This window comes from Triticum aestivum, chromosome 2A (assembly GCF_018294505.1).
Source record: "Triticum aestivum cultivar Chinese Spring chromosome 2A, IWGSC CS RefSeq v2.1, whole genome shotgun sequence".
Lineage (NCBI taxonomy): Eukaryota > Viridiplantae > Streptophyta > Magnoliopsida > Poales > Poaceae > Triticum > Triticum aestivum.
This window is the reverse complement of record NC_057797.1, coordinates 715,596,939-715,615,147: the sequence shown is the minus strand read 5'-3', so window position 1 is coordinate 715,615,147 and position 18,209 is coordinate 715,596,939. Positions and strand designations below refer to the sequence as shown.

Below are 18,209 nucleotides of genomic sequence, written 5' to 3'. Positions count from 1 at the left end.
GCTCTAATAAATATAAGTGAAGCAAAAGAGCTTCTACAAAAAACAGTTTTCTATAAAGAAACAGGCAATCCAAACTTCGAATGATATAAGTAAAGGATATGAAGCATTCTATAAAGTCATACTCAAAAGATATAAGTGAAGTGCAAAGAGCATTCTATAAATCAACCAAGGACTATCTCATACCAGCATGGTGCATTAAAGAAAAGAGAAAAATAAACACAAAAGACGCACCAAGAAATTACGCATATCATGTGAACAAAAAAAACAAAAACATACTGATAATTGTTGAAGAAAGATAGGATGCCTTCAAGATTGAACTCTTGCCTCTCCTCCTTCTCCTCATATCAAGACCTCCTGAATCTTCGACCACTTTATCCACACAGAACTTAACTGAACCTTTGTGACATCCGTTAGTATAACAAAACCCATTCATATTTTGTTTTTGCATTATACTTACTGTATTCTAACTTCTCCATGGCTTATACCCTCCGATACAATCCATAGTTTCATCAAAACAAGCAAAACAATGCATCAAAAACAGAATCTGACAAAAACAGGACAGTCCTTAGTAATCTGAATATTGACCATACTTCTATAACTCCAAAAATTCTGAAAAATTAGGACAAAATAAAAAAATGTGTATAGCAATACTGTGTAAAAATTTGCATAACAGTACTGTGTAAAACTTGAGAATTAGGACAAAATCAGAACAACTTAGAAAAGTAAATATAATTTATTTAGTGATAAAGCAAACAAGCACACACGAGAATATTCACCCCACACTATTGCTTCCCGGCAACGGCACCAGAAAAAGGTCTTGATAACCCACAAGTATAGGGGATCAATTGTATTTTTTTGATAAATAAGAGTGTCGAACCCAACGAGGAGGTAAAGGTAGGATTTATTTTCCCTTCAAGTTCTATCGACCACCGATACAAGTCTACGCACATTTAGCGTTCGCTTTACCTAGAACAAGTATGAAACTATTTTGTAGGTGATAGGATAGGTTTGCAAGTATAAAACTAGTTGTACTTAGCGAGATAATAGTAGTTAGTTGTTTAGTAGAAATATTTTCATAACACAAGAGAAGTATTTTGTCCATAGGCAATCAATAACAAGACGGTAATTATTATTGCAATTTTATATGAGGGAGAGGCATGAGTTAACATACTTTCCGTACTTGGATCATACACACTTATGATTGGAACTCTAGCAAGCATCCACAACTACCAAAGATCATTAAGGTAAACCATAGCATTAAGTATCAAGTCCTCTTTATCCCATACGCAACAACCCACCTACTCGGGTATGTGTTTCAGTCACTCACGCCATCCATCATAAGCAAATCATGAATGTACTGCAACACCCTGCAGCGGGAATTCCTCACGCTTGCGCGACAAGGAGGGCACCATAGGACAACACCAAAATAAAACATACAACTCAAACTAATCACAATCATCAATCAACCCATAGGACAAAACAGATATACTCAAACATCATCGGATGGCCATACATCATTGCATAATAATATATAGCATTAAGAACCATGTTTAAGTAGAAATTACAGTGGAAAGAAAATGTGTTACACCGCTGCATAGAGGGGGAAGAGTTGGTGATGACGGCGGCGAAGTTGTTGGTGTAGATCGCCGTCACGATGATTGTCCCGGGAGAGAGGGGGAGAGAACCCCCTCCTCCTCCTCCTCCTTCTTCTTCTTCCTTGGCCTCCCCATAGATGAGAGGAGAGTTCCCCCTCTAGTCCATGGCCTCCATGGCGGCGGAGGGGCGGGAGCCCCTCCTAGATTGGATCTCTTTATGTGTTCTGTTCTGTTTTGCATTCCTGTTTTCTGGCCAAAAATCATTTCTTAAATTCCTGGAGATTCGTAACTTCAATTGGGCTGAAATTTTGAGAGAATTGTTATCCATAAATTATCTTTATTGCGGCGAAATAAAGGAAGCAACTGCCTTGCAAGGTGCCCACTACCCACCAGGGCGCGACTGGCCCCCCTGGCGCACCCTGATGCCTAGTGGGCCCCTCGAGCACCGTCTTGCATTGATTTTTATTCCAAAAATTCACATATATTCCAAAATAAATCTTCGTAAATTTTTATCGTGTTTGGACTTCATTTGCTGCGAAACAAAAAACATTCAACAAACAAGAACTGACACTGGGCACTGGATCAATATGTTAGTCCAATAAATCATATAAATTGTTTCCAAAAGTATGTGAAAGTTGTATAATATTGGCATGGAACAATCAAAAATTATAGATACAGCGGAGACCTATCAGTGGCAGACCACTGTCGTCCCCTTCCCCTACCGTTGAAGCACATCCCGCCGGTTCCACTCCGATGAGCGGCGCTGCCGAACATGGGGAAGTGAGCCACCCTTTGTGCTGAAGCATATATATACCTCCGGGGCTCACGTCAGTCCGACGAGCGGGCTGTCGAACATGAGGAGACTAGTCAAGGGTATCCGTGTCCTGGGAACGGATATCCGCGAGCGTCGGCCATAGACTAGTTTTACCTTAGTCCGGTATAGTTTTTAGTTCAAAATTGTCCAAAATATAATGAATTTCATCTAGTTTATATGAAATCCATCGTGTTTGCATGAGTTTCATTCGGTTAGTTCCAACAATGGTTGAAATGTATGTGAGAAGTGTTGGATGGCAGGCTCCTACATAAGTGTCCATAGACTGGTCTCCCCTCTCCGCAGTCAGATGCCAGAGGAAATTTGCAGGTCAACGTTGGAGATGCCCTAACGGCATTTACAATCGGACTGGGAAAATTTAGTCCCACAAATGTTCATGGACATGTTCGGTCAGTGTTTGGGCCTGTCCGTTTTGACTCCTTATTTACCTGTTCATGTAGGCATGCCCCTCACCGTTTTTCCTATACGTCTGGTAACATGCATGCAATTGATGGATTATAAGTGAGAGAAAGAAAGAAATAATAAAGAAAGAAAAATGCTGCATGGTGGGCCAAAACATATGTGGTGAACGCAGTACCGTGACTGGACACGCCCCAGCACTCCTCATACTCATTTCATATATGAGAGCAATATGAGAAGTGCTAGACAACAAGGCATTTTTGAAGGCTTTGAGAGGTCCAGTTGGATCAAATTTTTTCCTTCTCTCTCTCATGTCCGGTAAGTGGTCCTAAATCCGCAAGAGCATCTACAACCTAACCCCCATATGTCCGAGTGGATTTCCTTTGACGTGCATCCGAATGTGATTGTGGTCCAGGGACCTACAAATGATGGTGTGGGACCCCACGTGGATCTTAGATGTCAGGTCCTTGACCATACCACTAGTAGGTGACCCCATCACTGACGCCGGCATTTGGAATAAAAATTCCCCGATCTCCGCCCCATCTCGATGACGTCCTTGGTGGTGAAGCCGATCGATCCGCATGAACCTTATTCCATCGTTTCCTTGATGTGATGGATCTGGTGGTGTTTGTTGTGTCTCTGGAGGATCTCATCTCGTGTGGTGTCGTCTTTGTTCGGGGGAAGATGAAGGTCCCAGAACAAGGTTGGAGGCTTGTGGGTGGAAGTTTCAATGTTTTGCCTCGGCGACATCGATGACATGTAGTGGATCTGGGTTTCGAGGAGCACATGGATGATCCCCGTTGACATGCCACAACGACAACGGCCTTGCCGGTGGCAGACCTTTTCTTCGGTTCACAAATCCTTAATGGGCAATGGTGTTTCTTCGTCTCCGAAGACGGCAAGTGGCAACGATGGCGGTTGCAGAAATCCGCTTCAATGGAGTTTTCTTGCAAATGTTTCTGGACATGTGTCCTCTATCTCTCTTTTTCTACCATGGTTTTCGTGATTCTGTGTAGTAATTTAACATATGTTTAATGGTATATGAAAGTTTCTCAAAAAAAGTATGCAAAGCACCGACGATTATCATTAAAAAAAGTCTGAAATAAACCTTGAATTTGTAGACGAAAGTAAATCGAACCTCAAACTTCAAATCCTGGAAATCAGCACACCGAATTCTACGATCCTGGTTTATTTTCAACCTTGAGTGAGTTCCCAAACAGGGATTGGCACGAAGCGATTTTTTTCTCCTTTTCTTAGAGCATCTCCAACAGCCACGCTATACACGGCGTGCTAAAAAAGCGTTTGCAGCGCGCCGATCGCCTATTTTTGCGCGGCGCAAAGCGCTTGCTCTAGCGGCCACTGCAAAGTTTAGCACGCGCGAGTCGCTCTAGCAGCCGCTGCAAAAAAACCGCACACGCGCTCTCGCACAAACAACATATGCACTCCAAACACAACCAAGAAGATCAAACACAAACAAAATAAATCAACAATAAATAGTTCAATTTCATTATTACAACTCAAACATATAGTTTATCTTCCAATACAACAAATAGTTCGAGAATACAATATCAAACGCACAAATCATGATGCTCTTTGTCAGTCATTCCATGCCCACCACTCCTTAATGGGATCCTTCTGAAGATCATCATACGTTTCGGTACGTTGAATGGCATGATAGGAGGCAACATAACGAGCCACCCTGGCGGCCGTCCGCTGCACTCGCGCGGGATGTCCCAAGAGCTCATACTGAGAGTAGTCTAAATCTTGTCCATGCTCATTCTCGATGATCATGTTGTGCATGATCACACAAGCGTGCATGATGTACCAAAGCATCTTTTGATCCCAAAATTTAGCCGGTCCTCTCACAATAGCAAATTGGGCTTGCAAAATCTCAAAATCTCTCTCCACATCTTTTCTAGCCGCCGCCTGAGCATTGTGGAAATCAAGATTTTTCTTACCTTCCGTTTTTTTCAGCGGCTTCACAAATGTTTGCCACTTTGGATAGATATCATTCGCAAGATAGTAGCCATAGTTGTATGTATGGCCATTTGCTACAACCTGCACCGGTGGCAGTTCACTGGTGACCGATTAACAACGTTGATGTCATTCAAAGATCCAGATATTCCAATAAAAGCATGCCAAATGCAAGTGTCTTGATCGCCCACCGCTTCAAGGATTATAGTGGAACCCCTTTTTTGGCCGTGGAATTGCCCATGACATGCCATAGGACAATTCTTCCAACTCCAGTGCATGCAATCTATTGAGCCAAGCATACATGGGATGCCGCGAGCTTTGTTCATCTCCAATAGCCTTGTGGCGTCTTCAACATTGGGAGATCTCAAATACTCCTGTCCAAACACTTGCACAATTCCGACTGCGAAGCGCTTGACACACATGATGGCTTGACTCTCATCCATGGCCAAGTGATCATCAACTAGATCAGCGGGGATACCGTATGCCAACATACACAAAGCGTCTGTCATCTTCCGAGAGGTGCTATGCCCGAGCTCTCCGGCGGAATTCCTCATTTGCTGAAAACCCGGTCATGGCTCGCTAGTTTCTCTGCAATGCGTCTGAACAACTCAGTGCTCATCCTAAACCGACGCCGAAAGTATGACTCGGGGTACATGAAATTATCCGTAAAATAGTGCCTGATTAATCTGTTGTGGGCATCGATCCTATCCCTCTAAATTTTCTGCCGACCCATAACCGAACCACCGTGCTTCGGTTCTTATTGATGTGCATAGCTAGGATCATTGCAAGATCCTCCTCCTCTTCAATATCAAATTCTTCTTCGGAAGAATCATATGACAAACTCATCTACAATGCTCAATTTAAACTAGGCTATAAAAACTACAAACAACATGCACCAAATTCATGTAAAAAATGTGAGTTGAAGCAATACATACCTTGCAAGCGTTTTGTCGAACACCTTGTGGGCGCTGAGCGGCAGTGGTCGGCCGGGCGCTATTCGTCGGAGGAATGGCGCGCGCGAGGGGCGGCGGCGCCCGAAGGGAGAAGGAGGAAGCGCGGCGGTGCGGGGATAGGCCGGGGAGCACTGGAATCGTCGCCGGATAGGCCGGGGTGGTGCGGGTAGCGGCGCCAGCGCCTTGGTCGGGGTAGGTGGAAGTGGCGAGCGGGCGCTCGAGTGTGCAAATAAATGGCGCGCGATGACGATTTGGACCACGCGCTGAACTCGTGTCCACTGAAGCTCGGATAGCGATTGCGCGCGCGCTAAAAACAACAAATTTGTGGCGCGAGGACTCGGGTAGAGTCGAACTTGCGACCTGGCAAAGTTGAAAACATCCCTCTAGCCACTAGTACAGACAATTCTAACTAATATAATTAGAGGCTGATATATTTAAGCACACACTGAAGTGTTGAAATTTGGAAATGTTTTTTAGTGGCAAACAAATATTCTAAGCATAAACAATTTTCGTGTGATTCATAAAATGTATGTGGCATTTCAAAAAAATTTAATTTGTACAATGTAAAATAATATCCGGGTGATTAAAAAAATGTGCTTGTGACATTTTTAAAAAATGTATCCAATGAAAAAAAAATGTTTGCTTGATGTAGGAAATGTGTCATACCTTTAAAAGACTATATGTGACATGTGTTTGAAAAAAGTGTATACAATTTAAAAAATGTGCATACAATTTTAAAAATTTGTAACAATGTAAAGAACTGTTCATGTAGTTTATAAAATGTCTACTGTCGTTAAGAAAATGTAAAACATGTATTTGGAAAAATATTACCATGTATTCAAACAAATTATTGAAAACATGTATTCCAAAAAATATACATAATGTATTTGAAAAATGTCAAAAGTGTATCAAAAAATTATTTCATGTCTGCGCTAAAAATGTACATTACATACTGAGAATAATTATACTTGTATAAAAAAGAAAACCAGTTACTGGTAAAGAAACAAAATAGAAGCGAAAAAACAAACCATATGAAGAAAATCAAAAAAAGTATAACGAAGAAAGAAAAAACAAAATATAATGAAAAAACAGAAGAAATTGATGAAAAACCAAAGAAAAACAAAAATAAGAAAACAAAGATAAACAAGAGCAGCGTGAGCAACTACACTAATGGGCCGGCCCAATTCAGCGAATACCAACTAAATTCTCTTACGGTTTAAAATAGACCAGGATTAGAGAATTTGATGTGCTGATTTCAGGGTTTGGGAGTTCATGGTTTGATTTAGCTTTGACCTATAAACTCAAGTTTTTTTTTGGAATTTTCCCATTATTATTTTTGCAAAGACAAGCCAAACAGAAAAAAGGAAAAAGTATAGAGAAAAGAAAAGACACAGTGTGTCCCATCAAGCTGACGAGCGACAAGGCGTCTTATTCAAGCAGAGTACTTAATTAAGAAAGCGGCATAATTATTAATCAGCCACGCCCACCATGCGCATGAACTCCTCGTCGGCGAGGAGGCTGGGGAACGCCTCCGGTGACAGACAAACCTCCAGGGCAATGCTCCCTCCGCCGCCTCTGCCCTCGTACACGGTCACCTTTCCATCCACCTTGTTCCCCGAGCCGCTGCGCACGGCCACGGGGCTGCCCCACCCGAAGTCGTTGCCGTACACGTCGAACCGCGGCGAGCTCCCTGTCGCCACCGTTGTGTGCGGGTGCGGGGCAGTCACGACCTCCGACATGCGCATGAAGCCTGGGTTCCGGGGCCAGGACGCGAGCCTCTCCCTCGCACTGGCCTCGTCGAACGACGCCACGGCCCTGTTTAGTAGCCACGCCGCCCAGCCCAGGCCCCTCTCGAGGATCTCGCCGGCGGGGGAAATCGCGGTGGCGTGCTCCACCGCATTACCCGCGTAGGACGCCGGTATGCCGTCCACGCGGCCGCGGCATCCGGCCAGGAGATGGTACACTGTCTTCTGGTCCGGCGCGAGCCTCCTGGCCCGGCACACCGCACGCCACAGGTGCGCGAGCAGGGCCTGCAGCGAGGAGATGGCGGTATCCGTGGCTGCCGCGCCGGCCATCTCGGCGTTCGCCTTTGCCTTGAGCTTCCTCACGCTCTCCGCCGAGAAATGGAGAAAGCATTCCTCCACCGGCTGGTACGTATCTACACGCTGGCCGATGATGTCCTCGAGCTTGCCAAAGGGCAGAGGGATCGGGACGGGGCAGCCGTCCAGGAACCACCTCCGGTGCACCGGCAACGGCGAGGAGATCTCGCAGCCAGCGTCGCCGTCGCTCAGGCGACTGATCTCCGACCAGGTGTTGAAGAAGTGCCAGAAGGTCGTCCCGTCGGCGACGCCGTGGTTGGCCGACATGGCGACGAATAAACCGTCGGTGAGCTCGGTGACCTGCGCGGCCAGGACCGGACGAGAGTCCGCGATGGCGTCCACGCCGAGCAACCTGTCGAGAGGGAAGAAGGACCAGACCACCCTCGGGATGCAGAGCGGGACGGTGATGTCCGCGACGGCGACGCCGGGCGCCACGGCGTGGACGAACTCGGCGCCCTCGCCGCTGCAGCGGAGCGAGATGGCCATGCTCTCGCCCTCCGCGTCGTCTTTGCTCCCCGGCGCGACGGCGAGGCGGCCGGCGTAGGGGTAGAAGCGCCCCAGAGCGCGCGCGAAGGACAACTCGAGCCGTTCGACCATGGCGGCGGCATCGTTTCCCCGTCCTCCGGTGCCTGGAGGCTTGGGCAGGAGGATGCCCTTCTGGATGTTGTCCACGGTGATCACCCGGAGATCCCATGGCGTCAGGTGGATGGTCTCCGGCGGACCCGAGGTGATTGGTTCCGGCCGGACCATGCGCCGGGACACGATCCTTACGTCGCCCATCGATCTTGCTTCAGTTTAGTCTGCTAGTGCGTAGTGATCGAGCAAATGTGCTTAAGGTTGGATGGGAGCGCTGCATACCTGCGTCTGCATTTCGTTAGTGTTAGCTCCGTACGCTATCTTGCTTCAGATTATTCTGTTAGTGCGTAGTGATGGAGCTGTCAGATTCATTTTAGTATCTTATCACCCGCGCAAGCAGCCTGAGAAAAGGCTCGAGCCTAGCCTGATTTTGATATTTTTTAATAAAAACATCAAAAAGCATCTTCGATTAATTTTTTAAATGAACACACCTTGGACATCTTTGATGCCAGTATAATGGAGAGACAACTGAACTTAGAACAACGGGTAAAGAATAAAATTACATTAAAGAGCATATAAGATCTTATTAATACTAAGAAAAATAAAGTCATTATAATAGATAGATAACTGGACACAACACAACAACTAGTAAAATTTAAAATTATACTCAAAATTATATTAGCTTCTTCTACCTTCGATTGTATTCCCCTGTCCTTGAAAGGGTGTACTTCGAACTTTGTTGGAAAGTTAAACTTTTTTATGTTTGACTGTATTTATACAATAATAGACCAACATCTATGCCATCAAATTAGTAGCATTAGATTTCATGATAAAATATATACCTATTTGTTTTCACAAGCCTTGACATATTTTTGCGCAAACTCGGTCACACTTTAAGAGCATCTGCAACGGCCGCACAAAAATTTGGCACCCAATAAAACTTATAGCGCGCCACTTTAGCACTTTTAGTGCGCGGGGACCAACATCGCTTTTGCAGACGCCCAAAAAGCACACAGTGCAAATTGTGAAGCGCGCGCAATTCGGAGCCCAAAATATGCTGCGTGCGATAGCGTTTTTCAGCGCGCGCCCAAAAACTTTTAGCGCTACAGCATCTGCTGGAGCTGTGCGGCGCCCAAAAAAACAAAATTTTAGTGTGCGGGGCTCTTTTTGGGCCTGTTGGAGATGCTCTAAGATAGTTTGATCCTCCAACAAAGTTGGAAGTACACTCTTTCAAGGGCAGAGTGAGTACATCGTCCGTCAGAGATTAGGAATTGCACTAAACCAACGGTAAAAGAAAGACACATGCAAACACTCTTCCTGTACTGGTCCTTGAAGACAACAATAATCACTTGCTCCTTGAGACGGGATCTATATATCGCTAAAGCAGCATCGGTCACCCCACGCAATACGAGGTTGCAATCCATCACGCCAGTCCAAAAAGGTTGGAGAAACTGGACCAAGGACAGAACAACACAAAAGAATGTGTCAAAGTTGTCACACCAATAGCCAACAAAGAGCTTTCCTTGATCTTCTCAAAAAGAAGTTATCTTTGAAGACACAACAACTACCAAGATGTGAAGGCAACTAACAGATCTTCCCTTCATCGATGTCGATCGAACATCATTGAGGTAGGAAGATACCGGAGAGAGATTGTTCCAACACGTCATCGCTGGCACCACCAGCCGATCTCGTGAGGGAAACAAAAACCTATGAAAAAGAAAACGAGGCAGACATGTGTTGAGCAATTTTGAATTAGCAAAGCCATCAACCATCCAAGATTACAATAAGCATCAACAAACAAAGAAAAGAAAACAGGAAAAGAATATGGTGTTGAGCAAACTACTGGCAAGCAGCATACCAACAAGCTAAGATAAACAGATTAAGGTATATTTCTAGGTTAAAGTTGATGAAGCCGTACTCGAAGAACTTGTCAATATGAAGATGCAAAAGTTGGGCCTTGGGAACCGGGAACATTCAGCGTGAGAGGAAGCATCCTCGACGTCATTATTGGCACAAAACAAAAATGGTGACCACCTCCATCTTCGAAGGAGGCTACCTGCCCCCTCACATTGGTACGAAAAGGTATCGATCCGTCGGAAGTTGGACACCATGCCAAACAGATAATTGACGGTGAGGGGCTCAGTGCAGACGTCAAGCACATAGATGATGAACAGGTAGTCACTGTGTAGCCCGAGCAATGCTTCGATACACCCCTCCTCCCCCTCCACAAACCGTATAAGGGTAGCATGGTCATTTGACCATAACATATACACACCTTCGTATGTGACGCGTACGAGCTGATGAGCTGTACGTAGATGTACATGGTAGATCCGCCAGCCCATCAGACAAACTGGCGCACGTCCCCCCTCCATCCTGGGCCTGGCCCATTTTTTATTTTATTATTTTTTAAGCTTCAAAAAACAAGTGGGTGAGGCAGTATCGAACGGAAGTGAATCCTCTAACATTAAGGAGGAAAGTCACCTAAGCTACAGTGCAATCTAGTGCAAAACAAAGAAGGAAAGTCAGAAGCACTGTAGCGAATAATGTATTTATCTACTGTAGCAGGTTATGTGTGTGGTTACTGTTCATGTAAATAAATTTAAATTTTATTTTATTGCATCATAATTTTGTTTGTATGTATTTTTTGTAAATGTATACAATATATTTATAATTTGCAAATTAATTCAAGTCATTTTAGCCTTAATCATATGAATGTGAAGGAGGAAAGTTAGGGAATTGTAGCTTAGGTGACTTCTCTTCTTGATGCTAGAGGATCCACTTCCGTATCGAGCACTCAACCTCTAGGTTTATCTCAAACCGCAGTAACCAAATAGGACATCGCACTTGTTGACCTTGTCTTCTTCTTTTATTCTCTTGTTGTGCACATTATCAGTTTGTTTTTCTTTTTGCCTTTTTTTGTCTTTGGTTTATTTTTCTTTATTTCTTCTTATTTTTCCATGTTCTTTTTTCATTTTCTTAAATTCATGAACATTTTTTCAATTCTTGAACATTTTTCATATGAATGAATATTTTTCAATATCGCAAACTTTTATCGATTTTCATGATTTTTTTTCAAAATTTTAACTTTTTAAAAATCCTTTAACCTTTTTTCAAGTCGATGAACTTTTTTGAATTTCACAAACTTTTATCAAATTTGTGAACTTTTTTTATTTTGCGATTTTTTTTTCAAATTTGTGAACTTTTTGTTAAATTCTTAACCTTTTTCAAACCGATGAACTTGTTTCAATTCCACAAACTTTTGTCACACCAGTAAGCTTGCGTTGCACGTCTCGGCTAGCACATGTAATTATATATAGGATAACCTTCCATAAAAATAACAAATAGATTAACCGTTTTGAAAATTTGAAAATTCACACGAAGTGTATATAGTACCTAATTCTTGGCACACATAATTTGAAATATCATTGTTCATAAATCAATATTCCTTTCACGTACATTTCACCCAAACAATTTGAATACCTTCTTTACTCAAGAAAACAATATGAATAATCTTTTTATTGCATGAGGCAAATTTAGAGTGCATGCTTTCTAATATGATATCTATTTAGGAATAGACATAGTAGTTCATAACCAGGCTGATTGCAAGTCCATCACCCAATTCTCCTCTGTTGAAGCAAGGTTACATGCAAATTGCAATGCAACACGTAGTTGTACGTGAACGGTTGGATGAACTTGCATGACCTGACTCCAAGCATAAACCGGGAAGAAGAATCAGAGATTCATATGAAAGTCCTAAGACAACAATATCACCCCAAAGATGGAAAAGCAATCAACATGTTGTAGATATAATATTTGATGCATAATCATATCTATATCATCTTGTCTTGTCTTCTTGCACAATGCATGTCTGGGACCAACAATTATTTTGTGGCCCCCTGCCTGCAATTTGAAGTTTCACAAGTTGCCAGCAATAAGTTTTCACATTATCCAACATCACGTCTTTGTAAACAATTACATAGAACGATAGCACCAAACCAAATACAATATGTTTTCCATTAAATGTTTCAAAATTGAGTGCAGTGCTGCACTCAGCATAGCGATGATAAAAAAATGGGAAGTACAACCCCCCACCCACCCACCCACAGTTGGATTTGTGTTTAAAATGATGAAACAAATTTACAAACAAATATTTAGATGATGACTACTTCAAAATAATTAAATGATGACAATAAGGGGTGAAAGGATCGATATGGTTGACTAGAGGGGGGGGGTGAATAGGCAACTAACAAATTTTAGCTTTTCTTTAACAATTTAAACTTTGCATCAAAGTAGGTTGTCTAGATATGCAACTAGGTGAGCAACCTATATGATGCAACAAGGATAGGAACACACGCAAGCAAGTGATATGATACAAATAAGCTTGCAAAAGTAAAGGCACGGGATAACCAAGAGTGAAGACGGTGGAGACGAGGATGTGTTGCCGAAGTTCCTTCCCTTTGAGAGGAAGTACGTCTCCGTTGGAGCGGTGTGGAGGCACAATGCTCCCCAAGAAGCCACTAGGGCCACCGTATTCTCCTCACGCCCTCACACAATGCGAGATGCCGTGATTCCACTATTGGTGCCCTTGAAGGCGGCGACCGAACCTTTACAAACAAGGTTGGGGCTCTCTCCACAACTTAATTGGAGGCTCCCAACGAAACCCCAAAGCTTCACCATAATGGAATATGGCTCCAAGGTGACCTCAACCATCTAGGGTGCTCAAACACCCAAGAGTAACAAAATCCACACAAGAAAGTATGGGGGAAGCAAATATCCTTTGGTGGAAGTGTAGATCTAGGTCTCCTCCTTCAATCCCTAGCAAATCAACAAGTTTGAGTGGCTAGAGAGAGATCGGGCAAGAGAGCTTGAAGTGCATTAATGGTGGAGTGAGAGAGGTCAAAGGTGAGAGTGGTAGGTGGGAGAAGCTCCCTTATATAGCAACCCTAGATTCCAACCGTTACTGCGTTATTCTGCACTGCAGCGATACAGCCTGTCCTCGTCCCGGTGCAACCGGGACTCACGGTGTATCTGTAGAACCCTACCAAGCGGTACAACCGGACCTGTGGGCGGTAGTACCGGCTAAGAAAAATAACCAGACTAACCGCCTAGCCACCGCACAACCACCACATCAAAACAGGAGCTTGACCGGTACTTGGGCGGTGCCTGGCCGGAACAATCGCATGGCCTTGAGCTCTTGGGTGGATAAGTTCTGAGCGGAAGAACCGCTCGGACCACCGGTGGTACCGGTCATCGAGGAACGACTAGACAAACCGGGCCACTACCGCCCAAGAACCGCATCAAAACAGAAGCGCGAGCGATACTTGAGCGGTGCATGGACGGAACCACCGCCCCAGCTTTTGCAGAGCATGGTGGCGGTACCACCGCCCGGAGGCAGTGGTACAATCGCTGGAGCAAAGCTGGTGAGCGACAAGACCCAGTAGTACAACCGCTCCAGAGAGCGGTACAACCGCTGGGCAGAAACAGTGAGCAGGAATAGATAGGGGAAGAGACAAGGAAAACTCTCTCTCTCTCTCTCACACCTGAGGAAGACAAAGGAGGGGTGATGAAGGTGTACGTGAAAACATTCCCCCAGTTCTTTCTAATGAGGATTCCCTCTTGATAGTACGGGTTCCCTATGACCAAAGAGATAAAAAGCAAAGGGGACTCCGTCTTCGATCTTTTCCTACAAGAGAGAATAGCTTTCTGATGTGAGCCTAAGTGTCAAGAACCTGAAACATTTAGCACAGGATTAGACCAACAAAGGGTTGTCATCATCATCCAAAACATAAAGTAGGGAAATGCCCTTTCAATCCCCCCCTTTTTGGTGGATGATGACAACAACATGATTTGCAAGAGAGAAGTCTATGAAATTTAGACAGAACTCCCCCTAGATGTGTGCCCCAATAAGAACATGCTATTAGAAAGCATGGGCACACTTTCAGGGCTAGACTCCCCCTAGATTTTATAGACTCACCACTCTAAGCACATAATATAAGAGACAACATAACAGATAGATAGCAATAACGACAATAATAAAATAACCATAATAACCGACGAACTGATAGCAATAAAAGGAGTAGCAAGTCTCACACACAGCAAGAAACCATGAACAAAGTTCAACACTAAAGAGAAACACGAGGAAACGAGAAACCCAACCCCTGCAAATCCCGAGACATATAGAACCCTCTCCCCCTTTGGCATCAAGACACCAAAAAGGAAAAGAGCGAAGCTAGCATCCCAAAGCTCAGTAGTCCTCCTCCGACTCCTCGGTCGCATCTGGATCCTCATCAGCAGAGTCATCATCGTCGTCGGGATCGGATTCCTCCATGGCATTGTCAGCAGCAGCAAAAGAGGTGGATGGTTGGGGAGGAGCCTCATCATCAGACCAGGTGCTGTGGGTTGAAATCCAACGCTCCTCTGGGGTGATGCTCTTCTTAGAGCCACTCTGAACCAGCATATTGAGGTGCTTCATCATTTCAATTTGGCGACGCCGTGCAAGCTTCTCATTGACATGTGCCTCATACATCTTCTTCTGGATGTCAGCCTGAAGACAAAAGGTCTTCTTCACCTTGGCAGTGAGCTTGGCCACCCAAGAGGGCTTGGCCCCTGGCTCCATCTCAAAGTCCTCATCATCAGAAGTGGCATAGACATCCTCAGGAGCATTGGCAGGGAAGCGGGGCTCGGCGTGCTTCTTCTTCTTAAGAAGCTTGACCTCATGAACAGTGAGATTGTCTGGAGAAGTGAGGAGCTCTCCAGGACGACGAACAGCCCACACAGAGTTCAGAAAGCACATGACAAATGTGGCGTAGATTGGGACCTTACGGTAGATGACCATGTTGTACATTTCATGCCACAGCCAATTGGACACATCAAACGTTGCACCAGTCCCCACCATGGTCTTCATAGCAACCATCAAGTCAACCAGATAGCCATGAATCTCATCTTGGTTGCCCACCTTGGGCAAGAGCACATTACGGAACACTCGGTGCATGATGTCATAGACCTTCTCCAAATCCTTGGATTCTCCAATAATCCCACGGCCCCGAATGTATAGAGGGGCAAGCTTCTCCTTAGGCATGGACTCAGGATGGTCATGAGGACGAATGCCACCCCTTCCTTCCAGACCGGTATCATCATACCCAATAGCATTGCAGAAAGCCCTCCAGGGAACTTGAAAGAGCTCATCACGACACATGAAAGTGAGAGTGCGTGCGTCATCTTCTCCAAAGTGAACCGTGGCATAGAACCGATGGATGAGTTGAACATCAAAGTCACAGTTGACTGACATGAGCTTGACAAGATCAAATTCCTCGCAGAGAGCCAATGCCTCACCAAAATACTCCAAGTTGCTCCTCCAATGGTCAAGATCGATGGTCCACTGCTTGGCATACCTGTTCTTGTTGTGCTCAAAGAGTTCATGTAAAATTCGTACTTGCATCTCATTCCGGAACTGAACGGTGGTCCAAAAAGGAGAAATGGGAACCTCATAAGGATTCTTCGAGCGGTAGGCTTCCCAATCCTTGGCTTTCCAGCGATGCAACGGCAGTACCACACGTTGCTTTGCAGCGGCAGACTTTTCACGGCGAGTGGGCTTGGTGGGAATCACAACCTCTTCTTCGTCATCAGACACAACCGGACGCAAGGTCCGCCGTGCCCTCTTCTTGGTCTTGCGAGGAGCAGAGCGAGAACTAGATCCACCTGAACACACGCACAAGGAGAACACAAGAGACCCAGCAAAGATGAGAGGATTGCACACACAAAGAAGAAAAGATAAATTGCACAAACTTTAGAAAATGAAACAGGGCTACATGGTGTAGATAACCCGGTTGAACTGGTTCTCCTACCGGTAGTACCGCTCCAGCGGTTGTATCGCCCGTAGAGGCGGTAGAACCGCTGGACAATGGTACTACGGGTAGAGACTAGATTGAACCGCGAAATATGAATCATACTAGCCATATTCTACTTTCAAAGACGTGCAATCTAAGCAGGAGGCAAAAAGTGATCTCTTCCACCCAATAGTTTAATCAATAAACGCGGAATGTCAATTCATGCCCTAGAACAAAGGGAACAAACCCTAGAACGAAGAACGAAGGACAAGGGGCATTACCGACATCCATGGGAAGAGATCGGGAAGGAGGATGCCTCCTAGGAGAGGATCCAGGAGACCCCACGGATCTGAAGCGCGAGAAGCACTCTAGGGCAGAGGCAATGGTGGCTGGCGGCTAGGGCACAAGATGGGAAGGGCTGGGGAAGGAAGAAAAGAAATCCCCTACCAACCCCGAGGGGTATATATAGACCCAAAGCCGCGCGGCGGTTGTACCGCTCAAGGGAGCGATTGTACCGCTGCCTGGTACGAGCCAGTGATTACGGGCGGTACTTCCGTCGCCAAGAGGCAGCGGTAGTAACGCCATAACCAACCGGTAGAACTGGTCAGACGGGCACCCCAGTGGTTGAGTGGTGGAACCGCTCAGCTACCGCTGGGAGACCACCTGGAGAGCACCAGCGGTTGAACCGCCTGTGACCCCGGTTGTACCGCCCGGAGACCATCACCAAAGCCAAGGTCAAGAGTGTGCAATGATACTAGAAGGCTTGAGGAAGGGAAAGCTTGGGATAGAGAAGGCACGGGGAAAAAAGGTGGGTCTCCAAGAAAAACAAAAGAAAAAGAAAAAGAAACACCCTTGGAGACCCCAACACCTAGCGCCTAGGAAAGCAAACCGAGGCACGAACAAGAAAAACTAACACAAGGCACAATCACTAACAAGGGGGTCGGAGGCCGTAGCCCCCTATGTATGAGTCAATTGGTATGGCACCGTGAAGAATTATCCTTGGGACCATGACCAAAACTCGTCTTTGAAGCACAAGTACCATCAAACATGGCTAATGTGAAAGACTTGATCAATTTATGCATAATGGGGGGGGGGAAGGAGAGTTCATTGAGAGAACAACACTCCCCCTATGTCCATGCCTACATCTAAACAAGACAACAAGTTGAGTATGGTGTGGTGTGCAAGGGTTCAAGCAACATTGCTCGAATCAATGATATTTAGCTCATGCCTTAACTCGCGAAATCTTGCTTCATCCAAGGGCTTTGTGAAAATATCTGCAAGGTTATCATGAGTGTTGACATAGTTGAGCTCGATCTCTCCTCGCCTAATGTGATCCCGGATGAAGTGATACCGGATCTCAATATGCTTTGTCTTGAAGTGTTGCACCGGGTTGAGAGAGATCTTGATGGCACTTTCATTGTCACACCAAAGAGGCACTTTGTCACAAATGACACCGTAATCCTTTAAAGTTTGCCTCATCCATAAGAGTTGTGCACAACAACTACCAGCCGCCACATACTCCGCTTCGGTGGACGAGAGAGACACACAACTTTGCTTTTTGGAAGACCAACTTACCAAAGAGCAACCAAGGAATTGGCACCCTCCGGAAGTGGACTTCCTATCCACTTTGTCTCCCGCCCAATCGGAATCTGAATACCCTACAAGCTTGAAGTTTGCTCCTCTTGGGTACCATAAGCCAAAGTTTGGGGTATGAGCCAAATATCGAAAGATTCGTTTGACCGCCACATAGTGACTTTCCTTAGGTGCGGCTTGAAACCGTGCACAAATTCCCACACTCAACATGAAATCTGGTCTAGACGCACAAAGGTAAAGCAAGGATCCAATCATGGAACGATATACCTTTTGATCCACCACTTTACCATTGGGATCTATGTCAAGTTGGCACTTGGTGGGCATTGGAGTGGAAGCCGGCTTGACATCACTTAGCTTGAATC

General features: G+C 45.1%; 1 protein-coding gene across 1 annotated transcript; it reads right to left on the bottom strand.

The window, feature by feature from the left end:
• Positions 1-7,009: 7,009 nt before the first annotated feature.
• LOC123186127 (uncharacterized acetyltransferase At3g50280-like) lies at positions 7,010-8,744 on the bottom strand. The gene has a single exon (XM_044597915.1). It carries the CDS (start codon positions 8,630-8,632, stop codon positions 7,223-7,225), a length of 1,410 nt encoding a protein of 469 aa, XP_044453850.1. The 5' UTR covers positions 8,633-8,744; the 3' UTR covers positions 7,010-7,222.
• Positions 8,745-18,209: the final 9,465 nt, after the last annotated feature.